Source organism: Micromys minutus, assembly GCF_963924665.1.
Source record: "Micromys minutus genome assembly, chromosome: 5".
In the NCBI taxonomy this organism is placed as follows: Eukaryota; Metazoa; Chordata; class Mammalia; order Rodentia; family Muridae; genus Micromys; species Micromys minutus.
This window is the reverse complement of record NC_137974.1, coordinates 28,844,593-28,861,369: the sequence shown is the minus strand read 5'-3', so window position 1 is coordinate 28,861,369 and position 16,777 is coordinate 28,844,593. Positions and strand designations below refer to the sequence as shown.

The 16,777-nt window shown below is 38.4% G+C and overlaps 1 protein-coding gene across 1 annotated transcript in view; it reads right to left on the bottom strand.

Annotated features, from left to right (window-relative positions):
- SCEL (sciellin) overlaps nt 1-16,777 on the bottom strand; it is a gene marked incomplete at both ends in the record, with an annotated part of 91,623 nt that overhangs the window by 11,519 nt on the left and 63,327 nt on the right. The window contains 5 exons of the mRNA XM_080917162.1: nt 2,399-2,507; nt 5,137-5,211; nt 9,312-9,383; nt 10,388-10,480; nt 13,161-13,223. Coding sequence (XP_080773288.1) covers nt 2,399-2,507; nt 5,137-5,211; nt 9,312-9,383; nt 10,388-10,480; nt 13,161-13,223 — 412 coding nt within the window. The remainder of the gene's footprint in view (nt 1-2,398; nt 2,508-5,136; nt 5,212-9,311; nt 9,384-10,387; nt 10,481-13,160; nt 13,224-16,777) is intronic.

The window sequence follows — 16,777 nt, the reverse complement described above, 5'->3', positions numbered from 1 at the left end:
ATAACCAAGAAAATTTCTATTTTAGAAAAAGTATGCATACTTATTTAAAATTTTTAAAGTATATACTTTTTTTATTTAGTGGAGTATATTTCACAACTAGAAGTACTTTCATCTTATAACTAAACAATTACTTCATTTCAGGCTATATTTTTATAATTCTATATTGGGCTGTAGTTTTATTTCCTTTATTTATTTATTTATTTACTTGTTTATTTATTTATTGGATGCACATGTGCTGTGAAACTCACGAGACAGTCAACAAACTTGTGCGAATTCATTTTTTCACTTCCAGAATATGGCATCTAAGGATCACGCTTAGGTTGTCAAATTGGCTGCAGGTAATACACGTGCTGAGCCATCCTGCCAGCCTGGATATGTGATTTTATATTAAAATGATGTGTCATGTTTTTGATTACTAGGTAATTGGTGGAAAAGCAATGAATGGGCACAGTAGTACATCTATTCGGCTATAATAATTTGCATCAACCATAGAATGTCACCACTATAAAGAACTTAGGCAAGCGCTTTTCAAATTGGATACATATTAGATAAATCTAAGGAGCTTTTAAAATAACCAAGGTCCAAAAATAATTTCTAAAATCTTAAATTTTCTGTCTGAGTATTCTAAGGCTTTTTTCCCCTTAATCAGTCGTTATGCTGTCACCTGAGTTTTTGATCTTAGCCATTCTGACTGGCGTGAGGTGTAATCTCAGGATTGTTTTGATTTGCATTTCCCTGATGGCTAAAGATGGCAAACATTTCTTTAGGTGCTTCTCAGCCATTCCTCAGTTGAGAATTCTTTGTTTAGCTCTGTCCCCAATTTTTAATAGGATTATTTGATTCTCTGTAGTCTAACTTCTTGAGTTCTTTGTATATATTGGATACTAGTCCTCTGTTAGATATAGGATTGGTAAAGATCTTTTCTAATCCTATTGGTTGCTGTCTTTTCCTCTTGACAGCGTCCTTTGCCTTACAGAAGCTTTGCAATTTTATGAGGTCCCATTTTTTTATTCTTGATCTTAGAGCATAAACCACTGGTGTTCTGTTCAGGAATTTTTCTCCTGTTCCCATGTGTTCGAGGCTCTTCCCCACTTTCTCTTCTACTAGTTTGAGTGTTCCTGGTTTTATGTGGAAGTCCTTGATCCACTTGGACTTGAGCTTTGTACAAGGAGATAAGAAGGAATCAATTTGCATTCTTCTACATGATGACTGCCAGTTTTACTAGTGCCATTTGTTGAAAATGCTGTCTTTTGTTCCACTGGATAGTTTTAGCTCCTTTGTTAAAGATGAAGTGACAATATGTGTGTGGGTTCATTTCTGGATCTTCTATTCTATTCCATTGATCTACTTTCCTGTCTCTGCACTAATACCATACAGTTTTTTTTTTTTGTTTTGTTTTGTTTTTGTTTTTTTTTTTTTTTTTGACTATTGCTTTGTAATACAGCTTGGGGTCAGGGATGGTGATTCTCCCAGAAGTTCTTCTATTGTTGAGAATAGTTTTCACTATTCTGGGGTTTGTTTGTTTGTTTGTTTGTTTGTTTGGTTTTTGTTATTCCAAATGAAGTGCAAATTTCCCTTTTTAACTCTATGAAGAGTTGAGTTGGAATTTGAATGGGGATTGCACTGAATCTGTAGATTGCTTTTGGCAAGATGGCCGTTTTTACTATATTAGTCCTGCCAATCCATGAGCATGGGAGATCTTCCCATCTTCTGAGATCTTCTTCAATTTCTTTCTTCAGAGACTTGGAGTTCTAGCTAAGCAAGTCAAGTCTGTTGTCATTTGATTGCCCAAATCTACCGGCTACCATACTGAAGGGCAGAGGCAAGCTGAGATCTCCACACACCCAGTGCTGAACTCATACAATTGCACTGAGACATGTGTGGACAGACACAACACACAACCCAAGGAGAGACAAAGGTCCTGAGCAAAACAAAACTTGAAAGTTTTGAACATTTCTGCTACTTGTTCGGCTACCATTGACCATGGTCTCAACAGCAAACTGGTTAAATCCTTGTGAAGTCCTGACCTCGTGACAAGAGAGCTGCTAGCTTTATGCTCAACAGTCTACTGTCCATGTATGATTTCATTACATACATGATGCAGTACACCTTTTATCACAATGTTACAGAAACTTAAGAATGATAAATGGTTATCTCTTCCACCGACTTCAGTCTCCTAAGAGATGTGTGAGGAACAAATTCTAAGCCTAAAGCCAGGAGAGTAATTAAAGACCTTTGAGGGTGGAGTTACAGAAGATGTAGGAACACTTCAGTGGAGTGTTATTGATGTGGATGTTGAGTGGTTAAAGCTTTGGCTTTATTCTAAGCAATTCAATAGTTGCATTCTTGCTGTGTGACCTTCCTTGTCCTTGGTGACATGGAATGAGCATGTGTTTACCTTAAAGCATGTGGAATGGCAGCAGATTTGTAATTCATCTAGAATCATTTTGGTTTCTACCCCCAAGGGCTTGCGGCAGTAAGTGCACATATCTCTCTCAATGACAGACCTGTAGTGACAATAGAATTAAAAAGCATTTAAAATTTGCCATCATATAGGGACAGGCGAGTTGCCTCTAAAGCCACATGAGAACATGTTGATCCTGACAAAGCTTTAGGAATCATCCCAACACCACAAAGCATGCTTTTTACTTTTCCTCATAATAGGATCAATTCCGTAACTACGTCAAGGAAACAACACACAGGAAAAGCCTCACTTTATTAATTTATCAGCAATCAAGAGCATATCTGGGCAGAATAAGATGCTCAGTTTCCCTGTAGAACTAGACCAGAAGCATTCCTTGAGGCTAGAAGAACATTTTAACGATTTTACATATATCTCTTTATACATTGCAATATTCAACATACTTGAAATTGGGCAGAAGATTAATACAAATTTTTTATTTCTGAAAACATTCAATAGGGCCCCAAATAGAAATCCATCTGGGAGTGGGTTTATAAACTCACAAATGATAAATCCACACAGTCAGAGTCTGACTAATAGTGCTCATGGTATTTTGGCAGGATGTGGGATATGGGGATGCCAACTGTTATAAAGATGTGATCATAAGATAATTAATTTATCCTCTAAAGGAAGGGATGACCCTGCCACAAATTTGATGGGGGTAAAAAATGGTTTTTGCTCCTTACTTTAGAAACTTAATCTTCAACAGCAGGTGAACTATAAATATACTCAACAGTGTCAAAAATTTCAAATCATGCCAGAACCTCAAGAAAGACCCCTTTTCTTTTGAAAGGTCTTAGAATTTTCTTAAACAGCTCCCAGTAGATTCTACTGATTTTGAGCCATTATTAGCACACAGGACCAAAGTTTCCAGAGTAGCATAAATGAAAAGGTAATGAAATGAAAATACTTATACAATTCATGCATTCATTAACTTTGTTATGATCTGTGTCCCTGTAGTTTCTTATCATGTTACCGAGAAAACTGTTTGGATGACTCTGACTAAACATGTAAACAATGCACATATAGAACAATACTCACGTGGTATATGACGTGTTTATGTGCTTTACTATAAAAACTCAGTTAAGCCCCAGAAGCCAGAATTTTTATTTATGTGTCACTTTATAGAAAATAAGACAGGGAAACATGGAACAAACAGCAAGTGAGGTGCCCCTCGAACACATCTGGCGAGTAGAGCTGAACGGTGTGATGCAGGGTTGCTATCCTAGAGCTGGAGTGAGCTAGGCTTGCCCAGGTATGGCTCTTCTACCATTCAGTTAGCGAATAGAGAGTTGGGGGAGGGGGCAGTAGACAGGAGCGGCCTTAAGAGTAGATAAAGCTTGTCTGCTTTGGTGTTTCCAGTTATTCTCATTACATCATCCTAATCATTACATACATATAGGTATATAAAGATTTATATATATGTAAATTACACAGTGATTCACGTATATGTTTGTGTGTGTGCAATTTACATAGTGGCTTATATATATTTATAAATATTTGCAAATTTTAACTTCTTTAACTACTTACACATCACATATGCCTGGCAAATATTTCCCCATAAATTGCCCACATGTTTGTGTGTGTCTGTGTGCATGTGTACATATGTGTGTGCATATGCATATATGTATGTGTATGTGTATATGTATATGTAAACAAAGCCTCTCATTTAAGACCGGAAGCACAGAGAATAGCACTTCTATGCCATCATTTTATTCTACAAGCACTGATAAAGGGCCAGAAATACAAAGAAGGAAGAAATGGCCTCTTCCATGAGATGCTCTTGGCACTGGGGAAGCCATGGCCATGGAACATCATCAGAGAAACGACAGGTTTAACTGTATTTCTCTTAGCAAGTAGGATGTGAGTTTGCATTTTCAAGTGTCACTTGCTGTGTGCCTGCTAGGTGCTAAGCTCTGCATTAGGAGCTGAAGCTACACCTAAAAATGAGGTACGTCCTGACTCCAGACAGTCATGTTTGCAGCCCCTGCTAGCGAAACCCTAACCGTGGAAGAACATGTTCTTGTAGAACAGCCTGTTTCTAGAAGTTGGGTTCAAATGCTAATGACTTTTTACTCACTTCCCTGGAGATATGCAAGCCCTCCCTCCTGAAGATTACCTGGGGGGCCATGAATCTGAAACAATGAGAGTCACTAGAAGCAAAAGTCTGGGAAGGGACCAGTTCCCCACACTAGATGTAGACTCATCCTACTCCTAGAAACTGGGTTGAGTCAAGAATGTGTTGGGCCAGTAAATCCATGCACCTACCTTTGGAAAACCACAAGAGGGAAGGGTCCAGGACAGCCTAGTAAAGCAACAGAGCATAGCTGTTTATTATAATGCTGCAATCTGGGGACTCTGAGGGATCACCAGGAGAAAAAGGGCTGGCCAAGGAAGCAGTTTGGAAGGCACCAAAAGGTTTTCTATTATAACATACATAAAAACCAGACAGCAGCTAGGAAGCAGGTTTCCAAATGCAGAACTGATTGGACCCTTTGTGTCTATTCCTAACAGTTTCCTACCTACCTAGCAATCAAAACCAGTACCAAAAAAAGGAAAAAAGAGAAATATACATACATGTTTGAGCACATTCAAGTGTGTGCATATGTTTGTGTGTGTATATATATATGTATATATACACTTTATGTCTAAATTAGAACTATAAGCATACTTACCTATCTGAAGTTGAATAAACAGTTTGTATATATTTTCCTGAGATATTTTCCTGATATCCATCCTTTGGTGATTTACTAAAAATGGACATATAGGGACATGTGAGAATCAGAACATTTTTTTTTTGAATTGATGTAATTGCCTCCACACAGCTAAGAAAACACAATTCCCTTACACAGTATTATTGTTATATTATTGGTAATACTGTAAACCCAGATGGTATCCTTACACCTTCAGGTTTTTTAATCTGCAGAAGTAATGACACAAAAGCCCCAAAAAGTCAACATGTCACCAAGGGGAACAGAACAGGCTGAGACAGAGTCCGAGTAAAAGCAATAAAGACATTTTCATGACCTGTATTTGTAGCTCGCTTGATTGCTAAAATAAAGCCTGTTAGTCTAGAGGCACAGACCTGCAAGCCCACCTGCTTTGGAGGATGAGTCAGGAAAATCACAAGTTCAAGGTTTGCCTAGACTGCAGAGTATGCTAGAAGCCAACCTGGAAAAAACTAGCAAGATCTTGTCTCGAAATGAAACTTTAATAGGAAGGCTGGAAAGACAGTTCAGTGGTAAGTAATTCACTTGTTATGTGTAAAGCCCTAAAGTCTCAGATCTACAGAAATTAACCAATTAAGGAATTTAAGTAATTAAAGTAGCCAAAAAAATAAAATAAAATACTGGTGCACCCGCATGCAGGAATGTGCACACACGCGTGAATACCTTGCCAAGGCTGTCAGGTTAGTAAATGACAAACGATAACTCAATCCTGAACCTACCTCCAGAGACTTCACACTATTACCATCCTGTCAGCGTAGATTTTTAAGAAAGCTGGAGATAGTTGAGGTCCAACACTGTCAAGTTAGATTAACTAACAATTGCAAATCTATCCTTTTAGAATATTCTACCCTACAAATTATTGGTCTGACATTGTGTGGGTGTTTTTGCGGGGTGAGAATTTATTGACATAATCTGATTGATAAATTACAAGCCTCAAGAGTTTTGATTTTATGGGGTTGCTGGGAATGTCAGCAGAGTCCCCAGCAGAGAGCGTTGGGGGGGGGAAGCTGCTGCTGGGACCAGAGCAGAGTAGCTGGCCCCAGTGTGAGGCTAGTCATGGAGGTGGAGAAACTGCCAGGGACAGAGAGTAGCAGGAGGTAGCATGGTGCCTGGAACCACTCTCCACTGTTTAACATTTACTGCTACACGTTGTGAGCCAATGTGTTAGGCAAGAATCCACTAGAGATGTAAGATTATCAGCCTGAGAGTTAGAGTTTTATTTTCTAAGTAAGAGGGGGGTGGGGGTGACGCTGTGACTCAAGTGCAGGAACCTGAAAGAAACATAGGAGCAAACTCAGCTCACAGGCTCTGAGGTCCCCTGCTGTGAGAAGAGACAAGAAGCTCTGAGGAGGAAAGCCAGAGCATAAAATCTGTCTGCTTCCTACAAGCAGTTAACCATAGGATAGAGTTTTAAAGTTTGGCTTATTTGCTTTAAAGATGGCATAAAGACATAATGTTCTAATAAGTCTTACAGGATACTCAGATTCTTTCTAACGTGGGCTCCATAGGAATTTTGGGCTAAAATCCTGGTTTGACAAGCTGCCTGCTTCTTATTAGCAGGTATTAAAAGAAGTGTGCTTAAATTGTTTTTATAGTCAGAAGGAGAGAATACAGATTTTGCCAGAGTCACATGGGAAATTCTCCCCACAGTTCACAACTAGTACAGGGGAAAATGCAATGGCTCCAAGCAGAGGACATAATAGATAAAAGCTGCCTGCTTCCTATGGGCACGTATTAGTGGAAGTTTACTTTAAAGATGGTATATTAAAGTCTGCAGGGAAACTCATATTCCTTCAGCGTGGGTTCCATGGAAATCTGGGGTTAATATTCTGGCATGAGAAATTAAAACAGGCCTAAAAATAGGTTCATACAGTATTGTTTAGTTTCCTTCGTTTTGAATTGTTTTTATTATCAAAATGAGTAGGGTTATAGGTTTTGTGGTTGTTTTATTATTTCTATGAAAGAGAAGGCAAGAAACAAGTTCTCCTTTTTGCTGACTGAAGGGTATGCTGATTTGGGAGAAAGGTTTTGTCTTTGTGTTTTTAGACAAGGTGATTAGATTCTGGACACCCTCCAGTGTTATATGGGTCAGATATGACAAAGAGAGACCCCCTGAAGAACTAGATGAAAGAGAATCAAAAAATATCTTGATGATATTAAAATTTTGTTTTGAGATTTATATTATAGAATGTACAGCTTTGGTGAGTTTCTTTGGCAGATACACTGAACTGACTTGTTCGAACTCTTGGTCTCAGGGACTTTCAGCCGGATCCAGTCAAGACAGACATCGGAGACTACAACAACCATTGGTTCATCTTTCTTAAGGTCAAACAACTCCCCCATTTTCCCTACCCCACTTCAAGATATCTCAATGCCCATATTCAGCATGAAGAAGTTATGAAGAATCATTGTCAACTCAATGTCCCAGACTTGGGAGGGGAGGGGCCTAAATAAAGGTGGTTACTCTGAGCTTGTCTTTCTGGGAATTTAAAAATTCTTATAATTTAACAGGGAAGAATTAACTAAAATTGTATAGCCATAATCTCATTTAGTAGAAATTCTTATATTTGTTACTTAGTTAAAGTTATAATCTCTTACATTGGTACAGAATTTATTTGATACAAATTTAAGGTTTTCATTGGTATGGATTTCTTATTGATTTAAAATTGAGATTAATATTGTTAATCTCATATAGGCATTGTACCTATACAACAAACTTAAGAATACAAGGCTTAGACCCAGTCCTATAACTGCTATTATAAACTGGTCTGAGATGATTAAACACAGAAATTGAGGGCCAGATAACAAATTCATGGCTCTGAGTTTACTTTTAGGGTGTTTTCAAGATAATTGATTAAGAGTAGTTAAGTGACAACAGTTCAGATTACATTACATAGATGGTTTCAAAAATGTCAGAAATCTATAAAATGTGACATTTAATGCTATTTACCATTTGTTGACACATAATCTGTTTCTAACAGCTCCCCTTTTCTGGATTCAAAGAAGAAATTGAGTGTGTCTACTGCCAGGTGAGGTAACACATTGTGGCTAGGTAGCCATTGGGCAGAAACTGCTTATTTCTCCTACAGACCTGTACTGTCCTTGAATGGACATGAGTTACAGGTTGGGACAGCTTAGTTCTGCCAAGACAGAATAAACTAGTCCTTAATAATTCCTGTTTCATTAAGGTCTGTCAGATTCCTGGGCCAGAAGGCTGAAGATTCATGAAATAACATGTAGATTTTAAGCCTTTCTTAAGTTAGGACAGATAACAGAGTGTTCTATTTAATTGACAAAATGACAGACTGGGTGTTAGGTGTAAATTACATATAAAATGTTTTTTGTTGTTGTTGGGCAGGTAAAGTAAGGCAAGAACCTTCCCCTAGTGAGTAAATATTTCAGGGGACCAATCACTGGGTGAGGATTAGGCAGGACTTCCAGGTCAGAGAGAAGAAGAGAGAAAGCAGGAAAAGAGACTTGCTTTTGGATGGGAAAGATGACAGAGACAATGTGCAGGTAGGGGAGGTTCCCAGTTCAGGTGGGGATTCATTGGGACAATTTGTCTTATCTAGGTAGGCAGTTTATATCATTAGCAAGTGGCTCTGAGTTTCTTGTGTAGATGTTTTGTGGAGTGAGAATTTACTGATATGAATCTGATTGATAAATTACAAGCCTCAAGAGTCTTGATTTTTAGTGGGTTGCTGGGAATGTAAGCAGAGTCCGCAGCAGAGACCCTTGGGAGGATGGCCACTGCTGGGGCCAGAGAGTAGCCGTCACCAACATGGGGCTAGCCATGGAGGTAGAAAGACTGCTGGGGCAGAACATAGCAGGAGTGTGACATGGTGTCTGGAACCATCTCTCATTTTCTAATATTTACCGCTACAATCTTATTACTTACTCATTAGTTATTTGAAAGCCTTTGAGTCCATACAGTAACCATGAGTCACTCATCACCTAATTATTGGGAACAGCATGAAATAGTATATGTGTAGAACTTACAATAGTCTGATGCTACCTTCTCTATGAACAAAGCACAACCTGAAATGGCAGCACCTCCTGTGTGGCACAGCCCGTTTCACAGCCGTAAAAGGAAGTGAACTTTTTAAGCACGTTCCTCTTACCTGTTCTCCACATATGTCCTTGTATAAACAACAGTGTCCTTGGGCCCAGCATTTCTGATTCCAGAATTGGAGCTGCAATAAAAGCATTTAGTTTTGTGTTGAAATGTTACTTGTGAGGACGATAAAAACAAAACTATTTTCCAATTCAGTGCAAAGGATTAAATAGATAGATGATAGATAGATAGATAGATAGATAGATAGATAGATAGATAGATAGATGATAGATGGATGGATGGATGGATGGATGGATAGGTGGGTGGGTGGGTGGGTAGATAGATAGATAGATAGATAGATAGATAGATAGATAGATAGATAGATAGATAATTTAATTAATTACAAACATCCACCACTTTGTCCTACTTTGGGATTATTATTTTAAAAACTAATGATTCGGGAAATTTGCCTTAAAGCATGAAGATCATTTTAACTATCCACGTATTGTACTTTAGTGTCTGCTTCCCTGATGCTCCATCCATTTCTTTTTTTTTTTTTAATATTTACTTATTTATTTAGCTCCATCCATTTCTAAGCCATATGTTTTCCTCATACAGCTTAGTTAAAAGTGGACATTGACTATTTAAACCTCAGATTTAATGCTACATCCAAACAGATCTAGTTCAAGTTGGAGTAGTTCAATAGGTAAGAACACGTCTTCTTCTTTCAGGGGACCCAGGTTCAGTTCCCAGCACCCACACTGGATGACTCCCAATCACCCATAATTCTAGTTCCAGGGGATCTGACAATTTGTGGACTCTGTATACACCAGTATACATGTGATGCACCTACATAGACTCAGGTACATATATATACACACAAAACAGAATAAAAACATCTCTAGAAGAAATTGTCATCCTCGGTGTCACAATCATATTCTATGTAATTGTATACTTTAAAGCCACAGCTACATTTTACATTCTTCTACATCTGTTCCAGCAATCAGTGAGCTGCTGACTCAATATTCTGACATTGGGTAGTTACATATAGAAAGTCCCAGGCTTCAAAGATGTGGTTAGTTTGCTTATAAACAAACAAACACAGGGATGTGGGCTCATTGGTTTTGTAATTATCTGCAGTACCTGAGGCTGTTTTGGACTTCATAAGAATAGACTGAGTTTCTTGTGGACTCTTTGCATAGGCTGTTAGTGAATCCATTGGCTCGGCCGTCTATCCTGCAAGAGCAAACATACAAGTCTCTCATTCAAAATCAAGATCACTTACAAGTGGTTTTGCCTATTAAAATGTTACTTGGTAGACAGTATTTCTTTACCTGTACCTGGATTCTTCAGAGATCCATACAGAATGCATAGTCTGCTTTACTGGCTCCTCTGGGTTCACAAAAACCACTGTATTACTTTTAAGAATAATCTACAGACACAGGCCATATTATCCAATGCCACGACAAAATGTATTTTCATCAAGGAGACAATCCATTGAAAATCAGTTCTTTGATCCTTTCCACAACAGCGGTGCTGTTTAGAAAACTTCCCTTGTACCACATCTCTAAGAATCCATCACCTTAATGAATGACCCAAGGGTTGGTTTTAGCCATTCCGGTTCCCGTTTTGCTTTAATGAAAGGTAATAAATACTCTGAAGACTGCAGAAGTCTGACCTAGTTTCCTGCTGATCTAAAAATGTCATCATGTTTAACGGAGCATAAACACATTCAATTTCTCCCATGGAATGGAGGAAATTCTCAATGAAAAAAAAAATAGTAAAAAATTGTGGCAATTTTTCCTCTTCTGTGTTGGTAAGTTTCAAGAGCAAAGACATGGCAACCTACAACACAGTTCAGATGTTCATTAAGTCTTATTTTTAAACCCACTGTCTGTGGGTAGTTTTGTCCATTTGAGTGCCTGCACCCACAGAAGCCAGAGACGGCAACCCCTTGGTAGCTAGACTAATAGGCAGTTGCGAACTATCCAATGTCAGTGCTGGGACTTGAACTCTGGTTCTCTGCAAGAACAGTTCATGCTATGGGATACTGAGATATCTCTCCCACCTTGTCTCATATAACTTTTAAAGGGGAAGATGTGTGAATAGCTTATCTCTGATGCACACAAAATGAAATTAATAAAATAAATGAATATATTAGAGGAAGGTACCTGAAACTATCTCAGATTTTAAACTAAAAAAAAAATTAGCCTTGGCTAAATATACACTAAAATTTATAAGTATAAAGCTATGAATTGAGGTTAGCATGACATTTCTCTCTATTTTGTTCAAAACTATACAAAGGTGTGTGATGGGCTGATTTTCAATGCATCAAGCTGTAACATCATACATTTAAAGCAATTATGTTCATGAGATTCTAAATGAGTGTACACATTTCTATGTCAATAAAAGTTTGCAGGGAATTGTGCTTGCAATGAACATATTGTGTACTCAACTAGAATAAATTACTTTGCATTTACTTTTCTTCAAAAAGCATCTTGCTTTAAGGGAGATGCTTGATGAGTAAATTTTCAGCTTATAGCACATCATGAAAGAGTGGTATCAATACCATCATACGATTATTAGGCTATGTCATTCCAAAAATAAACTTAGCTCAGAAATGTTGAAGAATATTTAAATGTAGCACTTTTTCAGAATTCATAAGACTCTAGTTTCAATGTTTGGCGCTACTAAGTAAATATTAATTCTACCCAAAAGACATGATACATACTGCAAAGTCCAACTTAAGAAATGCACTGCTTTGAGAAGGAAGGCTATGCTTGACATTCGAATGCATTTGCGTTGTCTTTAGCTGTGAAAACTTAAAACATTACCAGTTTGTAAAATGCACACACAGGAGTGGTCAATAATCTGTAAACAGTACTATTCTCAAAGGAATCACATTCTCTAAAGTTCATACATTGGAGCTCCAGTCTCCAACCTGTCCTTTTTGCAAAACCTTGTTTCGTGGATTGAAAATGGAACAGCTCTTAAATCAACTTAAATGGAAAGTTCCTTAAGTGCATTTAACCACCACTCAGACCTATGTATGTATGTATGTATGTATGTATGTATGTATAGTGTTTCTAGGAGCTGAATATCTCACTAAACATTTTCCTCTACATTCAATCAGAGGCTCTGATGGGGTCACCACAAAAAGACACAAATGATCTGGATAACCAGAGCAGTGTAAACGCTGTCAGACTCAAGGGCATCTTCCAGACAGTTTGGGGAAAGACCCAGCTCTTCTCTCCATACATAACCAGCCATATTATCTCTTACACAATCACAAAAGCCTTTATCTTTTTATTTTTTTAAAGGCAGAGGCACTGTGGGAAAGTTTTAAAAAGAAAAGGAAATGAGTATTTTTTGAGTCCTTCTTACATGGCTAGGAGCATTGTTACACACAAAGAAGTTATCAATTCCTCCCTAATTTAAGTTCTGTGCAATAATGAGGTAAAGTTTATAACCTAATATTCTTCTTGATGCCAAACCCGTATAGTCTGTTGTACAAAGAAGCTTCAAAATGAGATTTTGCATGGTGGCTCTGGGAAATTTTTTGTGCTTTTGAACAGGTTCTTATCCAAGGAAGTAAGCCCAGGTACTCCCTTCACTACTGAAAACCTACCAAGCAACAGTAAGTAAAAATAAACCCTCACAACCCAAGTGAAGGGCTTCGAATTTCCATGACACCTTTTATACCAAGTAACAGGACTGAGCAACAGGAATGAGAATTCTAACACGATTACAACACTGTTTATATTTTTTTGTGTTAGATATTAAGCACCTGGTGTTGCCACTTTGCTTATTTGGACAGTGTGCATATTTTAATTCGACTCCTGGAAAACTCTTCTAAGCAGTTACTCAAGCATATATGAAGTTCCTAAGAAATAAATCGAATTACAATCACTCTTACCTTCCATTCTTAGCTTCAGACACATGAGAATTTACTTCAGTTAGACTTTCTAGGTCCTGGTTTCTAATGAAAAAAAACAAATAAACAAACAAAACGCACTCTATGTGTGTATTTACAATGCAATTGTAGAAAATAAGAAAATATTACAATGAATAAAAAGAACCAGTACGCCATCTTAAACATAGTTGTTTGTAGTTTTGATGTGTTTAGGAGCCATTGAACTACTTAATCTGTAAGCTTGTGGATAAATATGAGCGTATGGCTGGAAGGGTAGATAGCATCTTGCTTAGGACTCCTGGGTTTGATTCTCGTACCATTTAAATGAGTGCGGATTCTACAAGTGAGAGAGAAATCAGTTGCACATCTGCTGCGCATGTGCAGGGGCCTCGGTCCAGTCCTGTGTGCTCTTTGGTTGGTGGTTCAGTTTCCACGTCGGTCCCCCAACAACTGGAGCCTGACTTCGGGTGTCCGTTCCCCTAACTGGACTTCAGTGGGAGAGAATGCACCTTGCCCTGCAGAGACTTGATGTGTCAGGGTTGGGGATACTGAAGGGGCCCCCACGCTCTCAGAGGAGAAGGGGAAAGGGAATAGGTGGAAGGACTTAGGGGGGTGGAGACCAGGAGGGGGGGTCAGTGATCCTGGTGTAAAGTGATTTTTTTTTTAAATCGTGTGCACTGAATCACTAACCACACTGTCACTTGGACTATTCCATTCCGATCTCAGATCTTGCAGGACCAGCATCTGGAGCTTAGAAGGACTAAGGGAACCCCCGCCCCAGAGCCAGTGAACTAATTTACGGAAGAACCAAGAGCTGAAATCAAACTACCTGCCTACATAAAGCCGGTGCTTGGATGTTTTGGCCAGAGACTTAACCAGCACTATTGCATTACAGAAATATAAACCCAGCCCAACAAAAGAGTAAGAAGTGCACACAGCGTAGGGTAAGTGTACGGGTAAGTAAGTGTACGGATAAGATGCTTAAATCGCAGCTTGTCTCCGGTTACAGCTTAGATGATTTACAGGGCCCTCTGGAATGTTGAGACAGGTTAGTCATTTGCATATCGACATGCTATTAAAAGATCTTGTTTGCCGTTTTCATGAATCTGAAAAAGCCTTTGTCACAAAGCCTACCTAGGAGGATTTCTTTGGAATCGGAACAAAAGAAGCCTATTTGCTCTCTTCCTTCAGAACACAATCCCTTAGAAGTCACTTTGTAAATGAGGCTCCTAACAGTCAATGCAAGGTTTTGGTGAGGAAAAAAACAGGTCATGCGCCATGATTGAACCGCGAACAAAACCAGTAAAAATGAGAAACAGTTCATAGAATGTGGTGATGTAACAGTGAATTATTGTTGATTCCAGTCTTGAGGGACTTCTTCATTTTTATTCCAAACCTAAAATGTTATGGCTTTGGAATAACTCCAGTTCCTAAAATTCTCTCTTCTCTTCTTTCATAATGTTGGATTCAAATACTATTACCCTTCAAAGAATGAACATATGGGTTCTCTCTCTCAAAACTAACGTTATTAGGATGCAAAATACAACAAGTATCCATATGTTTATGTGGAGAGAAATTTAATACTTCCTACCTAATATCCAAACCATTAATAATTGATAAACTGTGTCAATCAGACAGCACACTATAGTCACTTAAACTTCACATTTAAAATTCTATTTGTGTCCTTTTAAGAAAAATCTAAAAATTTGTTTAAAGATTTTAATGTGAGCTGGAATCTTCTAATGAAACTGTATAAAAATACAGTATTTCAGGAATATTAACTGATGCTTTAATCCAAATGATGACATAATATTCATAACTGAACTCCTCCACATTATCAGATAAAGCTGTGTGAAGTTGATCCTGCACATTGATAATGCACACAGAAGTCTTTGAATTTGGCCGAAACCCTGATAGTTTCTACTACATATTATACAAGCTATCTTGGTGTCAGAAGCTACCATATTATCTTAACAGCCTTCACTAGTAAGTGATTCCTTCCTACCTTAAAGCTTGAAATATGGGATATCATAGCATTAACTCAAATAGGCCGTGGTAAACGGTGCAAGCTCACAGGATATGGGAAGGTTGGGAAATCAGAATTCTGTACCATGTAGTTACATGTTCTCCACTGGGATAACACGGAAGTAACCAAGCATTACATTGAAGGGAGCCGTGGCTCTTAATTAGCGTGAATGAGAAAGGTCCAATATGGCCGTGAGCAAGTGTGTGTTGCATAAATATGGGAAGATAAAGTCAAGGAGAAAAGTCTGGAAGAGGTTTTTCTTTCTTAGCCTAAGAGGGAACCAACCCTGCCAAGACGACTTGATCTCAGACTTCTCACCTTCAGAATTACGAGATATTGTGTGTGTGTGTGTGTGTGTGTGTGTGTGTGTGTTTACAATATAGTATATGGGTTTTGTTGAGAATTCCTAGAAGGTCCTGAGTTTCTCAGCCTAGGAGTGGACATCTTTAATTCCTCAAGAATCTTACAGTTGTGACTGCTACAGATGCTGACTACACCTCTGCCTGTACACCTCACTCTTGCTCTTTGAGCTGCAGTTTTGGAGAGAGGGAAAAGCAATTGCTCCGCCGGAGGAGGCAGAGGTGGCCAGATCCTTGCAGATGCAACAGCCACAGCAAGTAACTCACAAGCTGGACCTTTGCGTGCCTTCAAAGATGCTCGAGAAGAAATTAGATGATTAGAGGTTTCATACAACTTTTCTTGTTCTGTTACATATCCGCTCGTACCAAGTTTTGGTTGGGTAAGCTGTAGGGTCTTTTGGTTTGAAGAACCTATACCCATATGTAAAGGGGGCTCTGTGATGGGAGGAAATGGTTGCATTTTCTTGGGTTATACACACCGATGGGTAGCAATAGCTCGACCCAAAGATTCCAGGGAAAGTTTAGACTGCCCAAGCTAAAGGATGCAAAGGCAAATGCTCTTTAATTAAGATCACATGTATTGCATGGTGTCTTTTACACCATGGCAGAAGATGAAAAACTGTGACTCAAAGTGTGAGTGATAATTTTTTTATAGAAGTGCAAGCCAAATGTCACAAGGTTGAGCAAGTGCTTGAAGTCTTTCTTTGTCTTTTAGTTTTGATTTGGTGCTAGGAATCCAGCCTGGCCCTTGCACATTCTAGACCTGACTTCTGCTCAGCTACCTCACAGGTCTAAGAATGCCTTTCCATTTTAAAATGGCAGAGCAAGTGTTATCTAAGGTATAAAGACACATCCATATTTTTCAGCATAAGGATGCCAATGTTGTAACTGCACAAAGTGTTCTCCATTGTGTGGAGGGATATGGGCCTCCCTTACAGGATCCATCAAGGGAAAATGTGGAGATGCTTAGCTTTTCCTAGGATCAATTCTGATGCAAGAAAGTTAGTAGCTCAGGTCTAATGACTGTTCCTCTAGTGTGCATGTAGGAGGTTTTTATTAATAGGGTACAATATGTTTCTCTCTACACTGCTAACTTAATCTGCTTTTGTAAACTGTCCAACACATTTACAAAATTAAATAGTTTACACACACACACAAAATTAACTGTTTGTTTCTTTTCTTTCAGAAATTGATTTCAGGCGTCAGATTTTCAGCTCAAAATGAATCTTCTTGAA